This window comes from Osmerus eperlanus, chromosome 8 (genome assembly GCF_963692335.1).
Source record: "Osmerus eperlanus chromosome 8, fOsmEpe2.1, whole genome shotgun sequence".
Classification (NCBI taxonomy): Eukaryota; Metazoa; Chordata; class Actinopteri; order Osmeriformes; family Osmeridae; genus Osmerus; species Osmerus eperlanus.
The window spans coordinates 6,017,603-6,036,862 of NC_085025.1; the positions used below are offsets into that span (position 1 = coordinate 6,017,603).

The 19,260-nt window shown below is 45.0% G+C and overlaps 2 protein-coding genes and 1 long non-coding RNA gene across 4 annotated transcripts in view; all 3 read left to right on the forward strand.

The window, feature by feature from the left end:
• LOC134025040 (uncharacterized) overlaps window positions 1–19,260 on the forward strand; it is an 89,951-nt gene that overhangs the window by 58,557 nt on the left and 12,134 nt on the right. The gene's annotated exons all lie outside the window — the stretch shown is intronic.
• On the forward strand, window positions 1,980–7,368 carry LOC134024618 (forkhead box protein N3-like). The gene is made up of 2 exons (XM_062467183.1): window positions 1,980–2,158; window positions 3,735–7,368. The coding sequence occupies exon 2, from the start codon at window positions 3,847–3,849 to the stop codon at window positions 4,213–4,215; it is 369 nt and encodes a 122-aa protein (XP_062323167.1). The 5' UTR covers window positions 1,980–2,158; window positions 3,735–3,846; the 3' UTR covers window positions 4,216–7,368.
• On the forward strand, window positions 10,001–17,020 carry gtf2a1 (general transcription factor IIA, 1). 2 transcript variants are annotated; one of them, XM_062467590.1, is made up of 10 exons: window positions 10,001–10,235; window positions 11,788–11,889; window positions 12,549–12,699; window positions 12,988–13,052; window positions 13,265–13,340; window positions 13,426–13,577; window positions 14,159–14,263; window positions 14,665–14,946; window positions 15,123–15,212; window positions 15,438–17,020. In XM_062467590.1, exons 1-10 carry the CDS (start codon window positions 10,206–10,208, stop codon window positions 15,543–15,545), a joined length of 1,161 nt encoding a protein of 386 aa, XP_062323574.1. In that variant the 5' UTR covers window positions 10,001–10,205; the 3' UTR covers window positions 15,546–17,020. The 2 variants fall into 2 exon arrangements, with proteins under 2 accessions (XP_062323574.1, XP_062323576.1); XM_062467592.1 differs by having other exon boundaries at window positions 10,009–10,057.

Sequence of the window (19,260 nt, forward strand, 5' to 3'; positions counted from 1 at the left end):
GAGGGAGGGAGGGAGGGAGGGAGGGAGGGAGGGAGGGAGAGAGAGAGAGAGAGAGAGAGAGAGAGAGAGAGAGAGAGAGAGAGAGAGAGAGGGAAGAGAGGAGTGAAGGAGGAGGCAGACAGAGAGAGGGTTGTCTGTGCTTGTGGTTGGTGTGTATCTAGGGTAAACACTAGGGTGGTCAGGAGCGTGTCGCTATGCTATGAGAGGCCATGTTGAACACTGAGGTATTTCCTGCCTCCCTCCCTTCCCTCTCTCTCTCTCTCTCTCTCTCTCTCTCTCTCTTTTCTCTTACTTTCTTTCCCCTCTCTCTCTCCCTCTCTTTCTCCCTCTTCCTCTCTTTCCCCTCCGCTCCCCCTCCATTCTCCTTCTCTCAGTCCTTCTCCCTCTCCCCCTCTACCTCCCTGTTTCGTTCTTTCCATATCTCCCCTTTTTACTTGCTCTCTCACTCTCCTTTTTCTATCTCATCTTCTTCCCATCTTCTTCTCCCTCTTCTTATTTCCCTCTAACTCTCTCCTTCTCAATCCTTTTCCTTCTCTCTCTCTCTCTCTCTCTCTCTCTCTCTCTCTCTCTCTCTCTCTCTCTCTCTCTCTCTCTCTCTCTCTCTCTCTCCGTTTCTCTCTTCGCTGATGCATGATCTACTACTCTGTGGCATGTGGAATTGGAGACATCGTCATGGCAACGAAAAGCCCGGCTGGAGTGAGATGGGGGGGGGGGGGGGTGGAGGTTCACTCAGGGAGACCTGGACACACACACCACATTCACACACCACACATCACACACCACACACACAGTCACACACATACACACCACACAGTAAGTGATCAAGATTACAACAGAGACACTGTGCAGTGGACTTACTTATAAGGTTATCAGGAACTGCAGTGGAGATATTGTTGGCAGTCCCTTCACTGGAGTCAAAAGGATCACAATAGATACAGTCTCTTGAGAACAGCTAGGGGGGAAAAACTCCAGAATCCCTCCTGCTTCGGATAAGCTTGATTCAAACAGGCTTTCACACTTAGATATTTATACAATTACAGCTAGCTACACAATTAGGCTTTATACAATCCAAGTGTGTGTAATTCTGCAGTTTGTCTAAAGCACATTTCAAAGTGTTAATTTAACACCAGGAGTGCTGATATGGGTTCATCTCATGAGAGTGGACCTCTATAAAACACCCAGGGACTGAAGTGAGCACTCCTGGTGTTAAATGAACAAGATGACATTTGCTGTGAGGCAAATACTGTGTGGACAGCTGAATTATGAAATGTTCAAAATGCAGTCGGAGACAAAGCTCATCTTGGTCATAGTTTCTGAGAAACAAACTGACCCCAGAAGATGACAGCTGTTTTAGTGAACTGGGGCACGAGCAGCCAGCCTTGAATAAGTAAAGCTTTTTGACACAGCCAGACACAAATATGCACACACACACACACAGAGCCACACAGACAGACCCAGACACTGACTCACAATTACAGACCCTCGCACACAGACACACACACAAAGACACACACCCCTTGTCTCCTTCTGGACAGCTGTGAAGGATGTAAGGTTCAGTGGCCGCGCGTATTACACGCACACATTCAAACATCGACGACCATGTTAAAACCCGCTTTGCTCTTTTGCTCTCCATTCGATGGGATGGATCCAGTCACACAGCAGTCGTTGCTAATTTAATGATTTGCAGCAGGCTTAATTCATTTATGACGGTTTCCCGCTCAATTTAACCTCCCCCCTCTCATCAATACCTCTCCGCTGGAGGAGTCAGACGGCCAGTGAACATTCATCCAACCACCAGGTCTCCTGTTGTTAGTGGGGCACTCCTATCCTTCATGCCTCCTTTAGAGATCTCAACTTTAAAAACTGCTTTTTGTGTGTGTTTTGTGTATGCATGTGTATTTCTGTGCATTTCTGTGCGTGTGTGTTTGTTGACTGTGTGTGTGTGTGAGTGTGTGTTGGTGCACACTCGTGTCTGTTGGATCTGTGTGTATCTGCGTGGATCTGTGTGTATCTCTGTGTAAGTCCTTGTGTGTGCCCTCGTCTCTCCAGTTCCCGGAGGAGTGATCCAAAATGGCGCCCGCATCAGAAGCCAGGGACTGTTTCCTGTCATACGGCCCCTACCCATCAGCCCCATAGGGAGCAAGACCTCAGGCATAAGGTCAGTGACCCAGTGACCCTGCTTCTCATTCCACCAAGCAGGCAATTGATCATAGATCACACACACACAAAACCACATGCACACATGCAACACAATACAGAAAGTCACAAACTTTTTTTTTTTTTTTACAGTATTCTCATAAAGTCACAGAAAGGTTCGCAAAGCCAAGCAAAACAATATTATACTTAAAGTATACTTACAAAGTATAAGCACAAACATGCTTACAAATGTTACTGTACAGTTGTCAAGCAGTAAGTGAATATTCAAAATCTGTAAACTTTTAATTACACTTCCATCTGTGTAGAAAAGACATGTACAATCTCATATAATCCATTTAACCCTCGTGCTGCCTTCGGGTCACATGACCCAAAGGTTCATAACGAACCATCATTGTGTTTACCCAATTTTACCCAATACAAAAACAAATAAAAATACTTTTCTTTTAACCTTCGCAATGTGGGGGGTCTGAGACAGCCCGACGGTTAAAAGAAAATGCTTCACTTTGTTTTTGTATGCGGTAAAGTTGTCGCAATACGACGGTGGGTCACAATGACTGATGGGTCAGAACGACCCGAGGAGAACACAAGGGTTAAAATAAATGTAAGGACACTTTTGCTTGGGACAGCATGTGTTCAGTACACTTTATCCATGTTTACGCTGCAGCCACACACACACACGCACACACACACACACACAGATTTGATTTCAACTAAGAACTTTATGATCCACATCCGCCCAGCAACATGCCTGGACACGCACATCCATCACCATGAAGGCCCACACCGTCTAATGAATTAAACATACCCAAAGGCTCACATAAGGTATGCACTGAATATTTGATCACATAGAGGACTGTCTGTTTTTCATATAAGATATTAATACGGCCCCTCTGAAGCAAGACGGGGCGTGAGAGATGTTGAGGACTACGGGGGCTACTTTTTGATTTATAGGATATTAGGGTCCTTTGATACGCTTCATGCCGAGACACAGCGCTCTATTTTAACGTGCTCGGTACGGAGAATCGTTCCAGAGCAGAGTTCTGTTGTACGCTGCATGTGAACAGAGGGGAGGGGAGTCTGAGGGCTCTGGAGTAGTAACTGCTGATGCGAGGGTGTGTAGCACTCACTGGAACATTAGGAACCTCACCTGTGGAGACAGTGGCAGTGCCACACGTCTACGTGATATTTAAGAAGTGTTCTAGCTGTCTCTGTCGTGAACTGTAGGAGTAACTGCGATCGCTCTCCCTGTGCTCTCCCCCTCCACCTCCCTCCCTCCCTCCTCCCCGTCCCCCGCCTACCTCTCCCCCTTCTCCTCCCCTCCACCCCCCCCCCCGCCTACCAACTCCCCTTCTCCCCCTCCACCCCTTCTCCCCTTTCCCCCTTTGCCCGCATATCTCTCCCCCATCTCCATCTCTCCCCCCCATCTCCCTCTCTCCCCCTCCACCATTCCCCTTCTCACCCATCCACATCACTCTTTCCTCCCCTCCCCTTTCCCCACCTCCCCTTCCCTCCCCTCTTTCCTCACCCACCGACCCCTCCCTCCCTTCTCCCTCTTTCTCTCCTCCTCCCCCCCTCAGGTCGGCTTTGGGGGACTACCTGACCCGCGGCCAAAGCTCCGCCCCCGACTCTGTCCCTCCCGGCGACGACCTAGGAGAGGACCACACCTACAGCTCCGGCCTCTCTCCAAGCATGCCCTGCTCTTCCCAGGGCCCCTCCGGTGCCCATGGAAATGAGGGCGACAACGTCATTGCCGTGGACCTCCGAGGGGTCAAATCAGAGCCCAGGGAGGTTCCCGTGGACTCCGCCTTCCTATCCCAGCAGGCCCGGCGAGCGCGGGCGACGCTGCCGTGGACGAAAAACCGCCTGCGAGCCCTGAGCGACACGCTGCCGCTGAAGAAGCGCCGCGCGGCAGAGAAGCCTCCGGAGAGCGACGACGAGGAGATGAAGGAAGCGGCCGGATCCCTGCTCCACCTGGCCGGCGTCAGGGCCTGCCTCAACAACATCACCAACCGCAATGCCAAGGGGCAAAAGGAGCCCAAGGATGCCCTCAGAGACTAAGGCAGGACAAACACATACACACACATGAACATGTACACACTTTCACACTCTCACAGACACATTCTCTTTGTCTGTCACTCTCACACACACACACACACACAGAGACACACAGAGTGCACGCACACACACATGAACATGTACACTCTCACGCTCTTTCTCACAGACACACTCTCTTTCTCTCTGTCTGTCACTCACACACACAGTATACACACACAAGCACACACCAAACCACACAGGCCAAGAGATAAAGTTACTAAATGTTAATCTTTCAGCAGGCACTACTCTACTGATGTGTATCTCTATCTCCAGGGCATTAGGTGAATCCTACTTATTTGTGGCAATATCAAAAATCTCTGTTTTCCTATTACATGTCCAGCAACACTAACTATCGTGGGTGATCAGTTCTCATGTGTCTTTGTTGTTTTTGTCATGAAAAGGGGATGAAAGCCATAGAAAAAAAAGTTGTATCAGATTTGGGAAAACAAGTTACACATGGATTCACATTGAGGATTGTTGATGACCATTTGTATCCTCAGTAGGTATGCGATGAAGTGTGTCTGTGATATCTGTAGCAATCTTACACTTATGTTAGCGAGAACTTTGAGCCAACCATGTATTTGGCAAAGGGCCACATGTCATAATACAACCATGAGCACAAATGTGAGACTGTGCCAAAGACACGAGACTCGGGTGCTCTATGTAGCCACTCTGAGAGCTAACAAAGTCAAACCCAAGGCATTGTAACTTCAGACCACCAGTTTAGAAGATGTCCTTAAATGTCTAAATAATTGTAAAATCTGATATACCTGTTATAGTCATGCACTTAAGATTGCTTTCAATCACCAGTCTTAGAAACATCGTGGCCATGAACATAAGTTTGTCGAGAAACAATCGATAGAGTAGGATTAATGACAGTTACACAAACAGGGTTTTTTTTTCAGCTCGTGTGTCGAGTGAGAGGCAATATTTTGTCTGTTTGTCCTTGTTGCCTAGTGTAGAGGTCCCTGAAATTCTTCCTGTACTCCTCTTTCAGACGTGAACATCTGGTATAGATACCTTTCTGCAACCTTGCCTGTCATTAGGCAGGAGCCAGCCCTATACATGACTGTGGGTGTATTGTTGTTTCTTGCATTTCTGCTGTGTCGGTGTCCCCTTCTAACTTCATAAAGATATAAGCAATTTGTCCTTTCTGGACAACTCTGTAAAAAGGTTAGAAAATATTTTATTTTTCCTTTCTTAATTGAAGCAATTTGACCTGCAGGACTTACTCAGTTATATTGCATGGGTGCTTGTAAATAAGATCAAAAGTAAACCTTTTTTTATTCAAAGATCATGTAAGATAAACAATGTATTTAGCATGAAGCATGACTTATTTTCATATAAACGTAGATCCTAGATTAAAGATAAAAAATGTTTCGCCAATTCTTATACCCTCAATTGAGTTTTTAATTGATCTAGAGTTTTTTTTGTATCAAATTGATATTGTATTTCCTCTGAGCTGGCTTTTAATGACAAATCTTCTTCAGGGAGGAACTTTTAGGGAAATCGTACAGCAATTTTAAGTCTTGCTTCAGTGAGTGGTAGAAAGGAAAATTATTGATCAACTGAAAAGCCTCTGAATGTGGCTGTCAGTCTGCCTCTTTCCTGATCTGTGCATCAATGTGCCCGTGTCACAGCTACTACAACACATCAGTAGTGTGTGTGAGTATTCAAACCATGCACCCGTTAACATGTTGTGCCTGCCTGCCCCTTGAGACTTCTGTTCCGATGTCTTTAACATGTTTTGATATGCTGAATAGCACATTAAGGTTCCTTGAGACGGCTCTGTTTTAGTTGCACAGTGAGTGGAAAACTTTAGAGGCTTTTTTGGAATGCTTTAGTTGGTGTACGTGGCTTGGCTGCGCCAGATTTGATGGAAATCTTTTGGTGAAGGTCATGTCAGATCAGTATATATGTAAAGGTAAGCCTCAGTTTTCTATTATAGTGTCTAGTGTCAAAAGGTGATTTGCTATGGGGGAGATTTCACCAGAGCAATTGTGAGCTGTCACATTCTCCAAGGTTGACACTGCCATCTTTGATCGGTGGAAGCTAAGATGTGAACACATTTGAGACTCACTGTGCTCCTCAACACACAAGCTGTACAGAATTTCATAGCCTGGGGTTAATAGTTTGAGGGTGTGTGCAATGATGGAGTGTGTTTCAATATAAGTTGAGTGAGAGAAAAGTAGTAAAGGGCGCACACACAGACAGATGGAGAGACAGACAGAGAGACAGACAGACTGGCAGACAGACTAACAGGGACAGACATTGCAATCTCTCTGTCTTGTCCCCTCAACACACATCCCTGGTCAACACAGTAGGACGGATGTCGACAATGCAGACATATCATACGCCCGCCATTCTCCCTCTGAACTCTGCTCTCTGAAGTGCTCATGTAACGCAGGTCAAGCCCTCTGCAGTATTTACAGTAACACACCATAGTTCTGGTAGTGATTAATATGTTTTCAGTCGACAGAGGCATGTCAAGGGGGATGTGTTGCTTTGGTAACCAATATTTCTTCCTGTGACTCATAGTGACATGCAGGATAGGTGAACCCTTGGCTGTTTAAAAATAAAATTTCACAGGATCTACAAGACTAGTTTATTTAGGGAGTATCAAAATGTGTCACTGCCTGAATAAGAGACAGAGAATTAGAAAAATAAAGGTGTTTGTTTTCATCAACCAAACCTGCCAAAACGTGTTAAATTCAAGTTCTGCCATTTTGTTATAAACTATTTGAATTTTTTGGTGTTTCTGTTTACTTTGACAAAACTTTACAATACTGCCGTTTGTGTGGAATTTTTGAGATGAGTGTTTGAAAGCCATAGGTAGAGATGTCAAAATGCAAACTATTAATGATCTGTGAGATGTCTTACAGAGTGTATCCGGGTTAGGGTTAGAGTGTTCTATTATTTTCTTGTTGTGCAATCATCTTGCCAAAGAACGATTTCAAACTAACTCATCAATACATGTAAATAACAATGCTGCCCTATGCTGAGGCAAATACTTATAAATGTTGTTTTTTCTTTGCCATTTTTCTGAAACCTACAATAATGTTTATGTGATGTATTGTCTTCCAGTTGCAATAATAAAAAAATACAAGTTGCAAAAGTTGAGAACTTGGCTTTGTGTTTGAAACACTTACACCAAGACCAAGTAGTATCAACATGCAGCATACACAGTATGTATATTACATATGCAAGGGTGGGGTTAGGGTTAGCTCAGGGAGCTCAGCATTTTTCAGATACAATTATTGACTGACAATTTCCACATCAACAAGGGTCTTATCATAACGAAGGCTTTTCAGATAACTAATTATTAATTTTACTTCCCTTAATCATTAAAGTCCAGTGGCGAAAATCTGCTATATATTTTTGGGGGGACAATTATATGACATTTTCTCAAGAGCAATTCCTGAGGGGGACACCAAAATTACTGTTGTAACACATAGCCTACATTGTAATATGTTAAATGTATATTATTAATATTATTTACATTTCCTTATGTTTACAGTGATTTATTGGGGGGGACAAATCATATTTTTCACAGGATGGGGGGGTGGTGTCCCCCCTTTCCCCCCCGGGATTTCCGCCTATTTTATAGTCAAATTGCTCTAATTAAAGCGAGTCTCAGTTGCCTTGAGAAAAGAACAAGAGCAAATCATGAAAGCTGTAGACTAGTGATGGACTACCTTAATGCCTAGATTATTTGAACAGCATTTACACTTGCTAGTTGGTATAACCCTATAATACTAAACAAGTTAAGTTATTCCATAGTTCTAGAATTGTAAAACATACAGGCAAGCAGTAAGGTAAGGTAGCCAATAGGTAAGTAACTTTGTCTTTTATTACACAAACTATGCCTACGTGGCCAACGTGCCTATGTGCATAAATACATAAATACTGAATGGCTCTATAAAAGAAGGCCGAGGGAACCTTAAGGGCCCCAGGTTTCGGATTGCTTATTAAACAAGATAAGGAATTGCGTTATTATATATTTTTGTGGCCCCCTCATTTTTATATGGGACCCCCACAAAATACAAATGTGGCTACGCCACTGCATAACGGTTGCCATTTCAGAGCCATGTGGTACGTTGTGTAGGAAGTCCATTCATAATTAAAGGCAAGACTGGCTTAATCACGAGCCGCTGCTTTCCTATGCATCCTCTGCCGCTTTCCGTGAACAACTGCAGCCGTCTGTCTCTGTCTCCCCCTTTCTTTCTGTTCTCTCTCTCTTTCTCTCTTTGGTTGCTATGCAACTGCAGCAAAAAAGGTTAGAAAGTGTGCATTCTGTACATCTTAAGGGGACATCATTCCAGCGAGTTGTTGGCTGCTGCGAGATTTAAAGGTAGCGACGAGTGTCTGGTAGCGCCGCAGATGCTGTGTCTATCAGGCTCCGAGAGTCTCTGCTTTACTTTTCAAACGAGTGGGTTTATTCACAATATATGCCTACAGAAGTTAAAACGAACATCAAATACTAACAATAACAATAATCATACATTGTAGCCTATATTCAGGTGCTATCGAATAGCCTAGAACAAGAAGAGGAAAACACGAGTTTATCTGTTTATAACTTGACTGATGTAGACCCAATTCTTTGCACCCGGTCATGTCATCGGTATCTCCAGAATATAGGCAAGTTTCCATGGAGACCGAAATAGGGGTAAAGCTCTTTGTCAGCTCACATCAATTCCTCGCCTTCCGTGCTTTTGGGGAATTTTACCTCAGGGGGGTGAACGACTACCGAGACATAAACACGCAGGCTACCTGAGGTTCATCGAAAAAGACCAAGCGCCACTTTTACAGCACGTTGGTTTACCAAATACTTTCTACTTGTGCTTTCACTTGACTAGTAACGCTGGTGTAGGTTAGCGGTATAACTACTCATTTTTGGGGTCCGCTTCATAGAACACCAACAGAAAACCAACAAACATCACTTCGCGTATCACTCCACCCAATCTACCAATAATGCTAAACATTAAAACTGCATAGTGTGATGTAGTTCATAATAAAAAAAATCAAAAAACATTTTAGAAATATAATATATTTATCATATTATGAACCATTAATAAAATCATGTAAAACATCCCAAAAATATAAGATACTCTTCAAACAAACTCATCACAATATAATCCTAATTTACACGAATGGAATGTGAAGATATGGGTCATCTCTTGGAAACAAACATATTGTGGCATGTTCTGTGACCGCCCACTGGTGGAAAGACTGCGTTATTACATTTAAGTGATTTAATGTGCCAAACTCCTGGTTCATGTGTCACCCTGATCCTGCAGGTAAAACTACCAGGTAAACAAGGCATGGACTATACCGTTTATTTAGACGTTATATAACACTACTGTGCATTTAGCCTGAGTTTAGCATGTAAGAGACTAAATATATCAACAAAGGACAGTGGCTGAATTTCTGACAAGACGCGGTTTTACCTTCACAGCCAAGGGAAAAACGACTTTCCCACATTATTCTCAGAGGCACATTCCAATGTGTGTCTGGTTAAAGTGAATTTTGTGTCAGTTTACCATCAATTCATGAAAGCAAAGGGTAATATTTTGAACAACTATGATTTAATTTGAATACCAAGATGTAATGCAATTTAATCGGATTGTTTTGATCATTTTAACATTCATAGCCTATACACAGTCAATTATCGTAACTTCACGCGATAAGTCGCGAGATGACCAGGTTGACCCTGCCCTATGTCTCGCGCACTCGCAGCTCCATCGCTCAGTATATAAAGGAGGACAACGAAGACTGAAGGACTGCTGGGAAAGCACAGCCCGGGATTGTAAATAAGACCGTTAAAACCTGTGTTTTATTTACAAAAGTTATGCCGGCTAATTTTAAGTGTCGTTCCCAGTTGTATTAGGTCGTTTTTTCTTTCTTTTTGATCTATTCCTCGCTTGTTTTTCGTGTGGTTGTACACTACGCGTGTAATGGCGAGCTCGGCTAACTCAAATCCAGTGGTAAGGATAAATCTCAAAGGATAGTCAGTGAAAAGGTGCTATTATGGCAAATTAAGTATTAAGTGCAGTAGGGATTGCATTTTGAGTACAGTTCAAATAAAATGGGGAAATAATTAGTTTGCAACATTGATCATCAATAAAATGATTGCCATACGTGCCTCAATAGGCCATTTTAGCCTCTTTTCGAAACCAGATTTGAATTCTGAGTGTGGGGAGGCACCGGTTGCCGTGGGAAATATGGTACATGTAGCTGACAAAACCTCGCTTGCAAGATGAAATTAAAAAAAATAAACGTTTGGTTATTGTACTATCAGAAATTGCCTGATTTTACATTTGCAGTTAATATTTAGTTAACTAATTTAAGATTATTCGGCTCCTCTTGCACGTCAGAACGTTGTACTGGAGTGAGGTTGACTTCATTTTTCTTCCTGCCCTGAAGCCAGGCTAGGTAGCAAAATACTTGCTATTAATATAGACTCGACTGTCAGTTAATCGGTTAGAAATGCGAACGTTAATGTCGGAAATGGGGGTGATTCAATGGTTGTTTTGTAAGCAAGTTTGCCTCGTTCAAGTTGAAAGCACCGTCTCATCCGATGCGTATTGTTGTGAAAATTTCCCTTCGTCAAAATTAAAAAATGGTTTCGCAGCTAAGTGTGGTTCTGAATTCCCGTAGGATTGTCCAAAAAAGCTTTGAGGCAATGCATCACGTCCACCATTCCACGAGCTAGCCTGGATAACGCCATCTTTATACCCATTTCTCACTGTCTGCTTTTCTTTCCTACCCCTTCCCGAAAACGTATATTAGAACAGCACAGCAACACTAGTTATACATTTTAAATATTTTGAAATGGCTAGAATAATCAAATGTGGCACGAGGCGTTACGCGCTGACCGCCGCTCTGTAAAATGGCTTCCATGTCTTCACTCTCTACCGTTCTGACCCTCCTCCTCTCCGCTGCCTCGTTTTATACAGCCATCTTGGCTCTCTAATATAGACTGCCCGGGATGGGAAGGTGCTACTCAACTCTACGTCACAGGCGCTACATATAAACACCAGGCCGAGCTTTAAATAGTGAGCAGAGAGGGCTAGTCGGGGGAGGGAGAGCCGATGCCGCGCTGCGGCCACCGGGAACAAGTACGGTGGCCTGTTTCCGTCGCTGCTTCGGGTAGCATTTTCGGAGAATTGTTGGTTTCCAAAGCGACGCTGGACGGTCAGGAGTCGGTGTACATTCTCCGAATTTGACAGGCTATGAAAATAGTTTAAAGCACATTTCTTAAATACCTGCCCGTGTTTAACATGTATTTAACCTGTGCAAGACATGCGTGTAGGATAGTGACGTATTGACAATGATGGATCAACTAGCACACGAACTACTTTTCTGTCTTATTTATTTACAACCAGTGTCAGCTCCGAAGAGCCCAATAGCTTTACATCAAACATCATGACGATGAATTGGCACATTGTAACAAAATATCTACCTCGGCAAGTAATACCTGTGCATGGGTATGAATAGTATATACTGTGTACTAATGTAATTTGTTTTCTCCTTCAGCCTAAACTGTACAGGTCGGTGATCGAAGATGTGATTAACGAGGTGAGGGAGCTGTTCCTGGATGAAGGAGTGGATGAGCAGGTGCTGATGGAACTGAAAACGGTATGAGAGCCCCTCCCCCCGCAAATGCCAGATCCAAGTCCCTATTCACACACAAGGACATGAAAATCCCGTGTGCACTAGGGCAAGAATCTCAGCCAACCAGTCAGGTTGCTTGAGCTGTCACACACTTACCGACACACCAACCAAATCTCATGTAGAACTTGAGGAAGGGATTAGCGATTGATTTGGAACTAGTTTTTGAAAATGTATTATTGTGAATGGACACTCCTACAGACCAGTAACCCTTCTCTTCATCTTTGTGACTGTTTACTTTGTTACTTGTGTGTGGCTTCATTTTGAAGTGTTGCTGCCTTTGGGATAATCAGCTTTGCAGGAATAAACCCATTAACTGCCTTCCATGCCCTGTTGTTCTGCAGCTTGAGTTAACAGCCTTCAGTTCACAACTGTCCTTCTGTTTTAGACCAGTTCTTGTCATCTCATTATCTCCTTTTAAGAAAACAGACAGACATCTGCCCATCCGTTATTTAGATTGGTCTCTCTCCTTCTCAACTGTAAATGTAAAACATCTTATCAGCTGCCTTGTTTTCTGTGAGATGACTGTGTTTTCTCTCTCCCTTCTCTCCACCCCCCCCCCCCCCCCACACACACACACACACACACACACACACACACACATGTCCCTCTCCTACCCCTCGTAGCTGTGGGAGAACAAGCTGATGCAGTCCAAGGCAGTGGAGGGCTTCCACACAGAGGAGCAGCAGGCCCTCCAGGCCGCGGCCCAGCAGCAGGCTCAGCAAGCCCATGTGGCCCAGACGGCACAGCAGGTCCTCATGCCCCAGCACCAGCAAGGTGAGGGCCAGGAAACAAACAAGCCTGGAGAAATACAGCTATAGTCTAAACAGACACAAAATAGGCTGACATCTCCACCCTGTGCTTGCATAGTGTACTTGTCTAAAATAATGCAGATTTTGAGGGAGCAGTACACATTGCTCTTACAATATTAACTAATAACGTGCAGACTCTTGTCTAAAACTACAGTGGGGATTTGATCCTGCGGCCTCTTGATCTGCAGCCATGTTGCTGTAAGCGCTAAGCTGCGCGTGTCCTCAGTTGATGGTTGCTCATGTCTGTCCACAGCTCCGCAGCAGCAGGTTATCGTCCAGGACCCCAAGATCCTGCAGCACATGAGCACCACAGGGATGGTAAGAGAGTTCCGGCCTCCACTTACAGACACAACCTGACAAGATCTTGTGTATCTGTCTTGTGTAAATGTATTAAGTCATTGGATATAATGACTCGCATGTCATTTATTCATTCATGTATTTGTGTGTAATCGGATGCTGACCACAGGTTTTATTTCTCTACCACTTGTTCAGTCATAGTCTTGTGTGTGTGTTCTCTGTTTGTCCTCTAGAGTGCAGCAGCTACTGCAGCAACCCTGGCCCTCCCGACAGGGGTCACCCCCTACCAGCAGCTCATCACCAGCCAAGGTAACAGCCCCCCCTCTCTTTCCCTCCCTCTCTCCCAATCACCCTCTTTCTCACTCGCTGATTTTCTTTTACTAATCCCCCCCAGGTCAGATCCTGCAGGTGCTGCGTGCTCCTAATGGGACCCAGTACATCATCCAGCCCCAGCAGCAGGTGATGCTACAGCCGCAGGTGATGCCGCAGATGCAGGCTGGTGGCGTGCAGGCGCCCGTCATACAGCAGGTACGCCCCATCACACAGGTAGGTCCACGCCCTCCGCACCCCTCACACGCCCTCCGCACCCCTCACACGCCCTCTGCACACCTCACACGCCCACTGGGCCTAACACGCATCAGGTGGGCCACTGGATGTTGTTTTAAAGTTTTGGAGGTAGATGAGGGAGTGGAGGCCCCCTAGTGCTGGTGGAGGCCCCCTAGTGCTGGTGGAGGCCCCATCGTGCTGGTGGAGGCCCCCTCGTGCTGGTGGAGGCCCCATCGTGCTGGTGGAGGCCCCCTCCTGCTGGTGGAGGCCCCCTTGTGCAGGTGGAGGCCCCCTTGTGCTGGTGGAGGCCCCCTCGTGCAGGTGGAGGCCCCCTCGTGCAGGTGGAGGCCCCCTCGTGCAGGTGGAGGCCCCCTCGTGCAGGTGGAGGCCCCCTCGTGCAGGTGGAGGCCCCCTCGTGCAGGTGGAGGCCCCCTCGTGCAGGTGGAGGCCTAGATCTCCTAGGCTCTCCTCTAGGCCCCCTGGTGGAGGCTGAATCCCTGCCTGTATTTGAGTTGTAGTAGATGTCCTGTGGAAGAAGTAGTGTTATGGGAGCTAAGCGGTGCGTTGGTGTGTGTGTGCAGGTGCTGCACACTCCCCTCCAGGGAGGTCTGTCCCAGCAGACAGGAGTCATAATCCAGCCACAGCAGATTGTCCTTACAGGCAACAAGGTCCAGCAGAACGCACAGGTGAGTTTCACGCTCATTACTGACACAAATTCTGAGATTCAGCCGGCTAAATTTGATTCGATACCTTGGCTGAATATAACTTGCCAGTTATATTTACAGTTAAATTGATTTATCAGACATTCAACCAAAACAACATATGTCTTGTTTGTTATTTATTATAGGTCTAGATAGGCAGCTAGGGAACTGTCAAGAGGTACAGGTCCAAAGAATTCCAATATAGCTGTGCTTGCCAGAAATGGCAAATAAACTTGAAACCTAGAAATAGTACTTAATAGAGGTCCAAAGAATTCCAATATAGCTGTGCTTGTCAGAAATAGCAAATAAACTTGAAACCTAGAAATAGTACTTAATAGAAAGAACGGCAGAAAACCTCCCGGGTCTCTGAATCTGTGTATGTGTAGGTGATGCAGGCGGCCATGGCGGCCCAGTCCAGCCAGGCAGCAGCACAAGCAGCAGCAGCACAAGCACAGGTGCAACAGCAGGCCCAGCAGGTGACACAGGCCCAGGGCGCAGCTCCGCCACAGGGCCCACAGCAGCCGGCCCAGCAGCCTCCCATGATGCTGCAGGTGGATGGTGCCGGGGACACGTCCTCGGAGGAGGACGAGGACGAGGAGGAGGAGTACGACGAGGACGAGGATGAAGACAAGGACAAAGATGGCGGCGAGGACGGACAGGTTGAGGAGGTGCGGGAGTGTGTTGCTGTCTAGCTGTGGAAGCTAATGAAAGATGGCTGAAGCTAATAGAGGCTACCACCTATAGCTGATCTGTACACTATAGGTGTCATAGATATTCTAAGATGTGTATGTTTTCATGAGCGTTGTTGTTAGGGAAGGGGATGACGTTTCCTCATCTGTTGCAGGAGCCGCTCAACAGTGGAGACGACGTCAGCGACGAGGAGGACCAGGAGCTGTTTGACACAGAGAACGTGGTGGTCTGCCAGTATGACAAGGTAAACACTCCTGAAGCTTAGAGGGAGGTAGGTAGAGGAGGACTCGCTCCCTTCAAGTATTGAAGGTAGCGAGTTAGAGAAGGGAGGGAGGGAGGGATGTATGTAGAGAAGGGGGAAGGAACCAGAGAGCAGACATCCTGTGTGTGAGCTCACCCAGGTGAAATTCTAGACCCTAGGGTGAGAGTTCTCTGTTCTCCTGACGCCCACACCTCCTCTCCTTCTCAGATCCACAGAAGCAAGAACAAATGGAAATTCCACTTGAAGGACGGGATCATGAACCTGAACGGCAGAGATTACGTTTTTTCAAAAGCCATTGGTGATGCCGAGTGGTAGAGAACAGAACACACGCATACACACACACAAACACACACATACACACAAGAAAAAACGCCAGGAACTGGGACTTTCTATCCTATTGGTTAAGAGAGACAGGTCAGTTTCCTTGGACATTCAGGAGACCTTTTGCGTGAGTGGATGAGAACTCAAGAAACAACCTAGAAACTGTGAAGCCGCCTGCTTTCCATGAGTGAGTGAAAACTAGCCGGCGAGATGTTCCACCTCCACAAGGCCTGGCTCTGAGGCCTGGCTCTGAGGCCTGGCTCTGAGGCCTGCTCTGTCTGAGGTCCCCTCCATTTCAACCCGCTTTCTCACACCCATGTAGATGGGACCAGACGGGCCCTGCAGGCCCGAGACCAGGCCTGGATCCTCCACATCCTCACTGAAGGGATAGGATATCTGTTCGCCCCGGTTGAACTTCAGTGGTACCATAGCTAACGTGTTTGCTGACTCGTACCTGCGCCTGCGTTCACATGGCCTTCTTTACGACCGGGGGTCAGGATTCTTCTCCCGGAGCTCTCAATTCCATTTCACTGATATTCCCGCCACCGTACGGATTCTAGGCGTTTCCATGAAGCCAGTTCTACTGGTACACACTGTGTTCTGCCATATCGGCACAGTTAGGATTTTAAAACATTTTTATTAAAAATTATATTTTTTTTTCCTTTCTGATGAAGATGCAACACTAAAGACAAAAAAGTTCAGATCTTTAGTAGCCAATGATGGTGTGAAGGCCTGGTTTTTAATTTCTGCTGTACCTTATGATTTGTTATGAATATAAGTGCTGAATCTTCAGATTTCTTACCATCTGCTTTCTCGGATCCTAAACTCGTCTGGGACTACCATTGCGTCAAAGAAAAAGAAAGGAAATTGATTGAATCAACCAGAGGATGGATACAATTGTACAAACGTCATGCCTAGCTGCAAGCTTTTTTCCCTGTTTCTGTGTAGTTCTGTACTTTTCAACATTCTGAAGATTTGCACTGCAAGTCTGTGTTTAGAGTCTGTCGGCCGTCTGAGCTTGGCCTTGGCGTGCTCAACCATGCAGTTGTTCTTTTAAATGTGTGTCTTGTGCCGTGTGTCTCTAGTACTGCAGATGGTGTCGACCAGTACTGTGTGTAGGGGCATCCCATATCAATAACTTTTAACAGTTATAATCTTGTTTTTTTTTTTTATTTATTCCTGAAAGTTCAGGCAATGTTATTTTTGGGATTAGGGAGGTGGGAGAGGATATTGAAAGAAAATTGCTGCACCAAACTGTGCTCTTATTCTATTAAGTGGTCTTTTTCTTTTCTTTTGGCTGGGTTCATCATGTGACCCCAGCTGGCCAGCTCGGCTCTGCTTGGTTTTAATCATGGTTTTTAAGAAGTCCTGTTCAGGTGAACTGATCTGAGGGGCCTGTGTGTTGTATGCCGTTTTGTTTTAACTGTGCCCCATACTGTTGCATATGTTTGAAATAAAGTTTTCAGCTATTTTGTTTTGTTGTTTTGGTCGAATTTTTTGGTACCATTGTAGGGTGTTTCTGTGGTGGTGAATGGGGACACTGAAAACTGGGCCGTATTGTTTCAGGATATAGATGTGGGTATTGGAAAAACCAAACATTTCACTTGAACAATAACTTTTTTTAGTAGAACATTGGATCGTTCTAGATCTTGGAAAAGCAGAGTTCTGACACGTCGGGATAACTGGGTAGCGATTCTGCCAAAATATCTATTGACCATAGAGCTTAAGTGAGTGTCATTTCCCTTCCCAAATGTCATTTCTAATGTGTGCCCTTCAGGTTTGACTCGAGTTTCCAGGCATTCAAAGAAAACATTTAGCATTTTAATCTTTTTCTTTTCTCCCATGTATCGTGCGTTTTAACGGCTGTTGCAAAGAAAGGTTTGTGAGGGATATCGTTTGTGCCATTCATGTAATAATTATACTTTTTATAATCAAAGATCTTTGTTCATGACCATAACTTGGAAAGCTGTGCTTTGAATACAACAGAGATGGTAGTTTTTTATTGAACTGACCCTTTCAGCTCTTTCTTTTGCCTTTGCTAAACTTTTGATTAAAATGAAATCTAAATTATTTACGGTGGCTCGTGTTGATTTACAGTAATTTTAGGTGGGAAGAGACATGAGCATCGAATTACTCTGTTTATCTGAAAAATTACAACACAACCATCTTAATTTCCTGCTTTTGGCGAGACTAACAAAAAAGTTGTCAGGCTGCATAAGTGTTTATCCTGTGGTCTAATTGAATTTAAAGACTTAGTCATTGTATAGCTCTGCATACAACAAAATGAGCAGATACCATGCTAGCTTAACATTTTCAAAGAATGTAATAAGGTAATAAGATACAGGTGTGCCCTACAGCCCTCAAGTTACTGTAGCTGAGTCATGCTATACCACACACACAGCCATTCTCACACACACTGCTTATTCATTCACCTGAGCAGGAGTGTAATGGGATCTGCTCTTTGTGTGGAGGGTCCTGACTTCTCCTTCAGGGCCCTCCAGAGAGCAGGGGGCTTAGTAGCAAAGGATCCTGGAGAGACAAGGCTCTGGAGAGACGTCAGGTTCTCCTTCTGACGTCAGGTTCTTCTGACATCAGGTTCTCCCCTGGTGAGCCCATAGGGCTGCATGGCCAACGAAGTAATCTAGTGACCCAGTCTCCTCAAGGTGGAAGTAATTTAAGTTCAGAGAAAAGACAGGTGTGTATGGCAAATTCTACAGATTCACCCTGTTCTTGTAAAGGATGGAGAGAGCTGTTTCTCGACGGGGAAGGGGTCTTTTGGGACGATCGGGGATGTTTTTGTTGGGACATGCATATATGTGGTTGTATCTGATACAGTTTATGTTTGATTCATCAAGCAGATGCTTTTATCAAAGCCACATTCAAATAGTCAACTCACTAGAATATTTTTTCTTTTTATCTGCTCTTCAGTTTCTCTCTGAGGTGGAGAGGTTGGAGTGCCGTGGCGGACACACGAGTGGTTTCAAAGAGGTGGCCTGGCCCCTCATGAGGGCTCTTCACTGGCCCCGCTGACCTCCACGACTCTACAAGCTGCTTGGCACAGGTAAGAACACTGCTACCACATTCCTGATCCCTTCCATACCCTACGTTTTAAAACTCTTTATTTTCTATTCTCTCTCTTTCCCCTCTTTCAGTGATTTTTCTTTTTTTGATTTCAAAAACCCAATCTGCCAGTGAACGTGTCCGAGGCGCCTTGCCCTGCTTATTTGAGGGGCGGTTGGAAGAGACGGGTTTATTTGATTTACCAGGACAGGAATGATCATGGCTGGGAAACGGGAAGGAGGGATGTATAAACGAGTGCAAACTACTGATCCGTTTGTTTGAGCCTCTGTAGATCATGTTTTTTTCCTGTGCAGTCGCTGCCACGGTTCATGCCATGAGAATTGCCCTAAATTGCTGTGCTCTTCTGGATTTGTATTATAGTATTGTACTACAGTATTGTTTTAACGTTTTTACCTAAATAACCAGTGATCTTCAAAAGCAGCATGAAAACAATATTTATCTCCCATTCTCTGAAAGTTATATTCTTGATTATGTAGGATTTTCCAGTCTGTTAAAAGTCAAACTGTCTTTATTTAGCATAACCAAAGACTTGCCTATCGCCTTGAAATAAAGATGTGATCCTTTTTTCCAGGAAAGTTCCCCAGCATGTCTGTGTTTCACTGAAAATGTCGCAGTGCGTATGAAATGC

Bases quoted from the DNA above. Each gene is read 5' to 3' on its own strand.
- LOC134024618 (XM_062467183.1), top strand. From the start codon at position 3,847: ATGCCCTGCTCTTCCCAGGGCCCCTCCGGTGCCCATGGAAATGAGGGC.
- gtf2a1 (XM_062467590.1), top strand. From the start codon at position 10,206: ATGGCGAGCTCGGCTAACTCAAATCCAGTG. The intron at 13,341-13,425 runs GTAACAGCCCCC...AATCCCCCCCAG, and splicing joins GCAGCTCATCACCAGCCAAG to GTCAGATCCTGCAGGTGCTG. The intron at 14,947-15,122 runs GTGCGGGAGTGT...CATCTGTTGCAG, and splicing joins AGGACGGACAGGTTGAGGAG to GAGCCGCTCAACAGTGGAGA.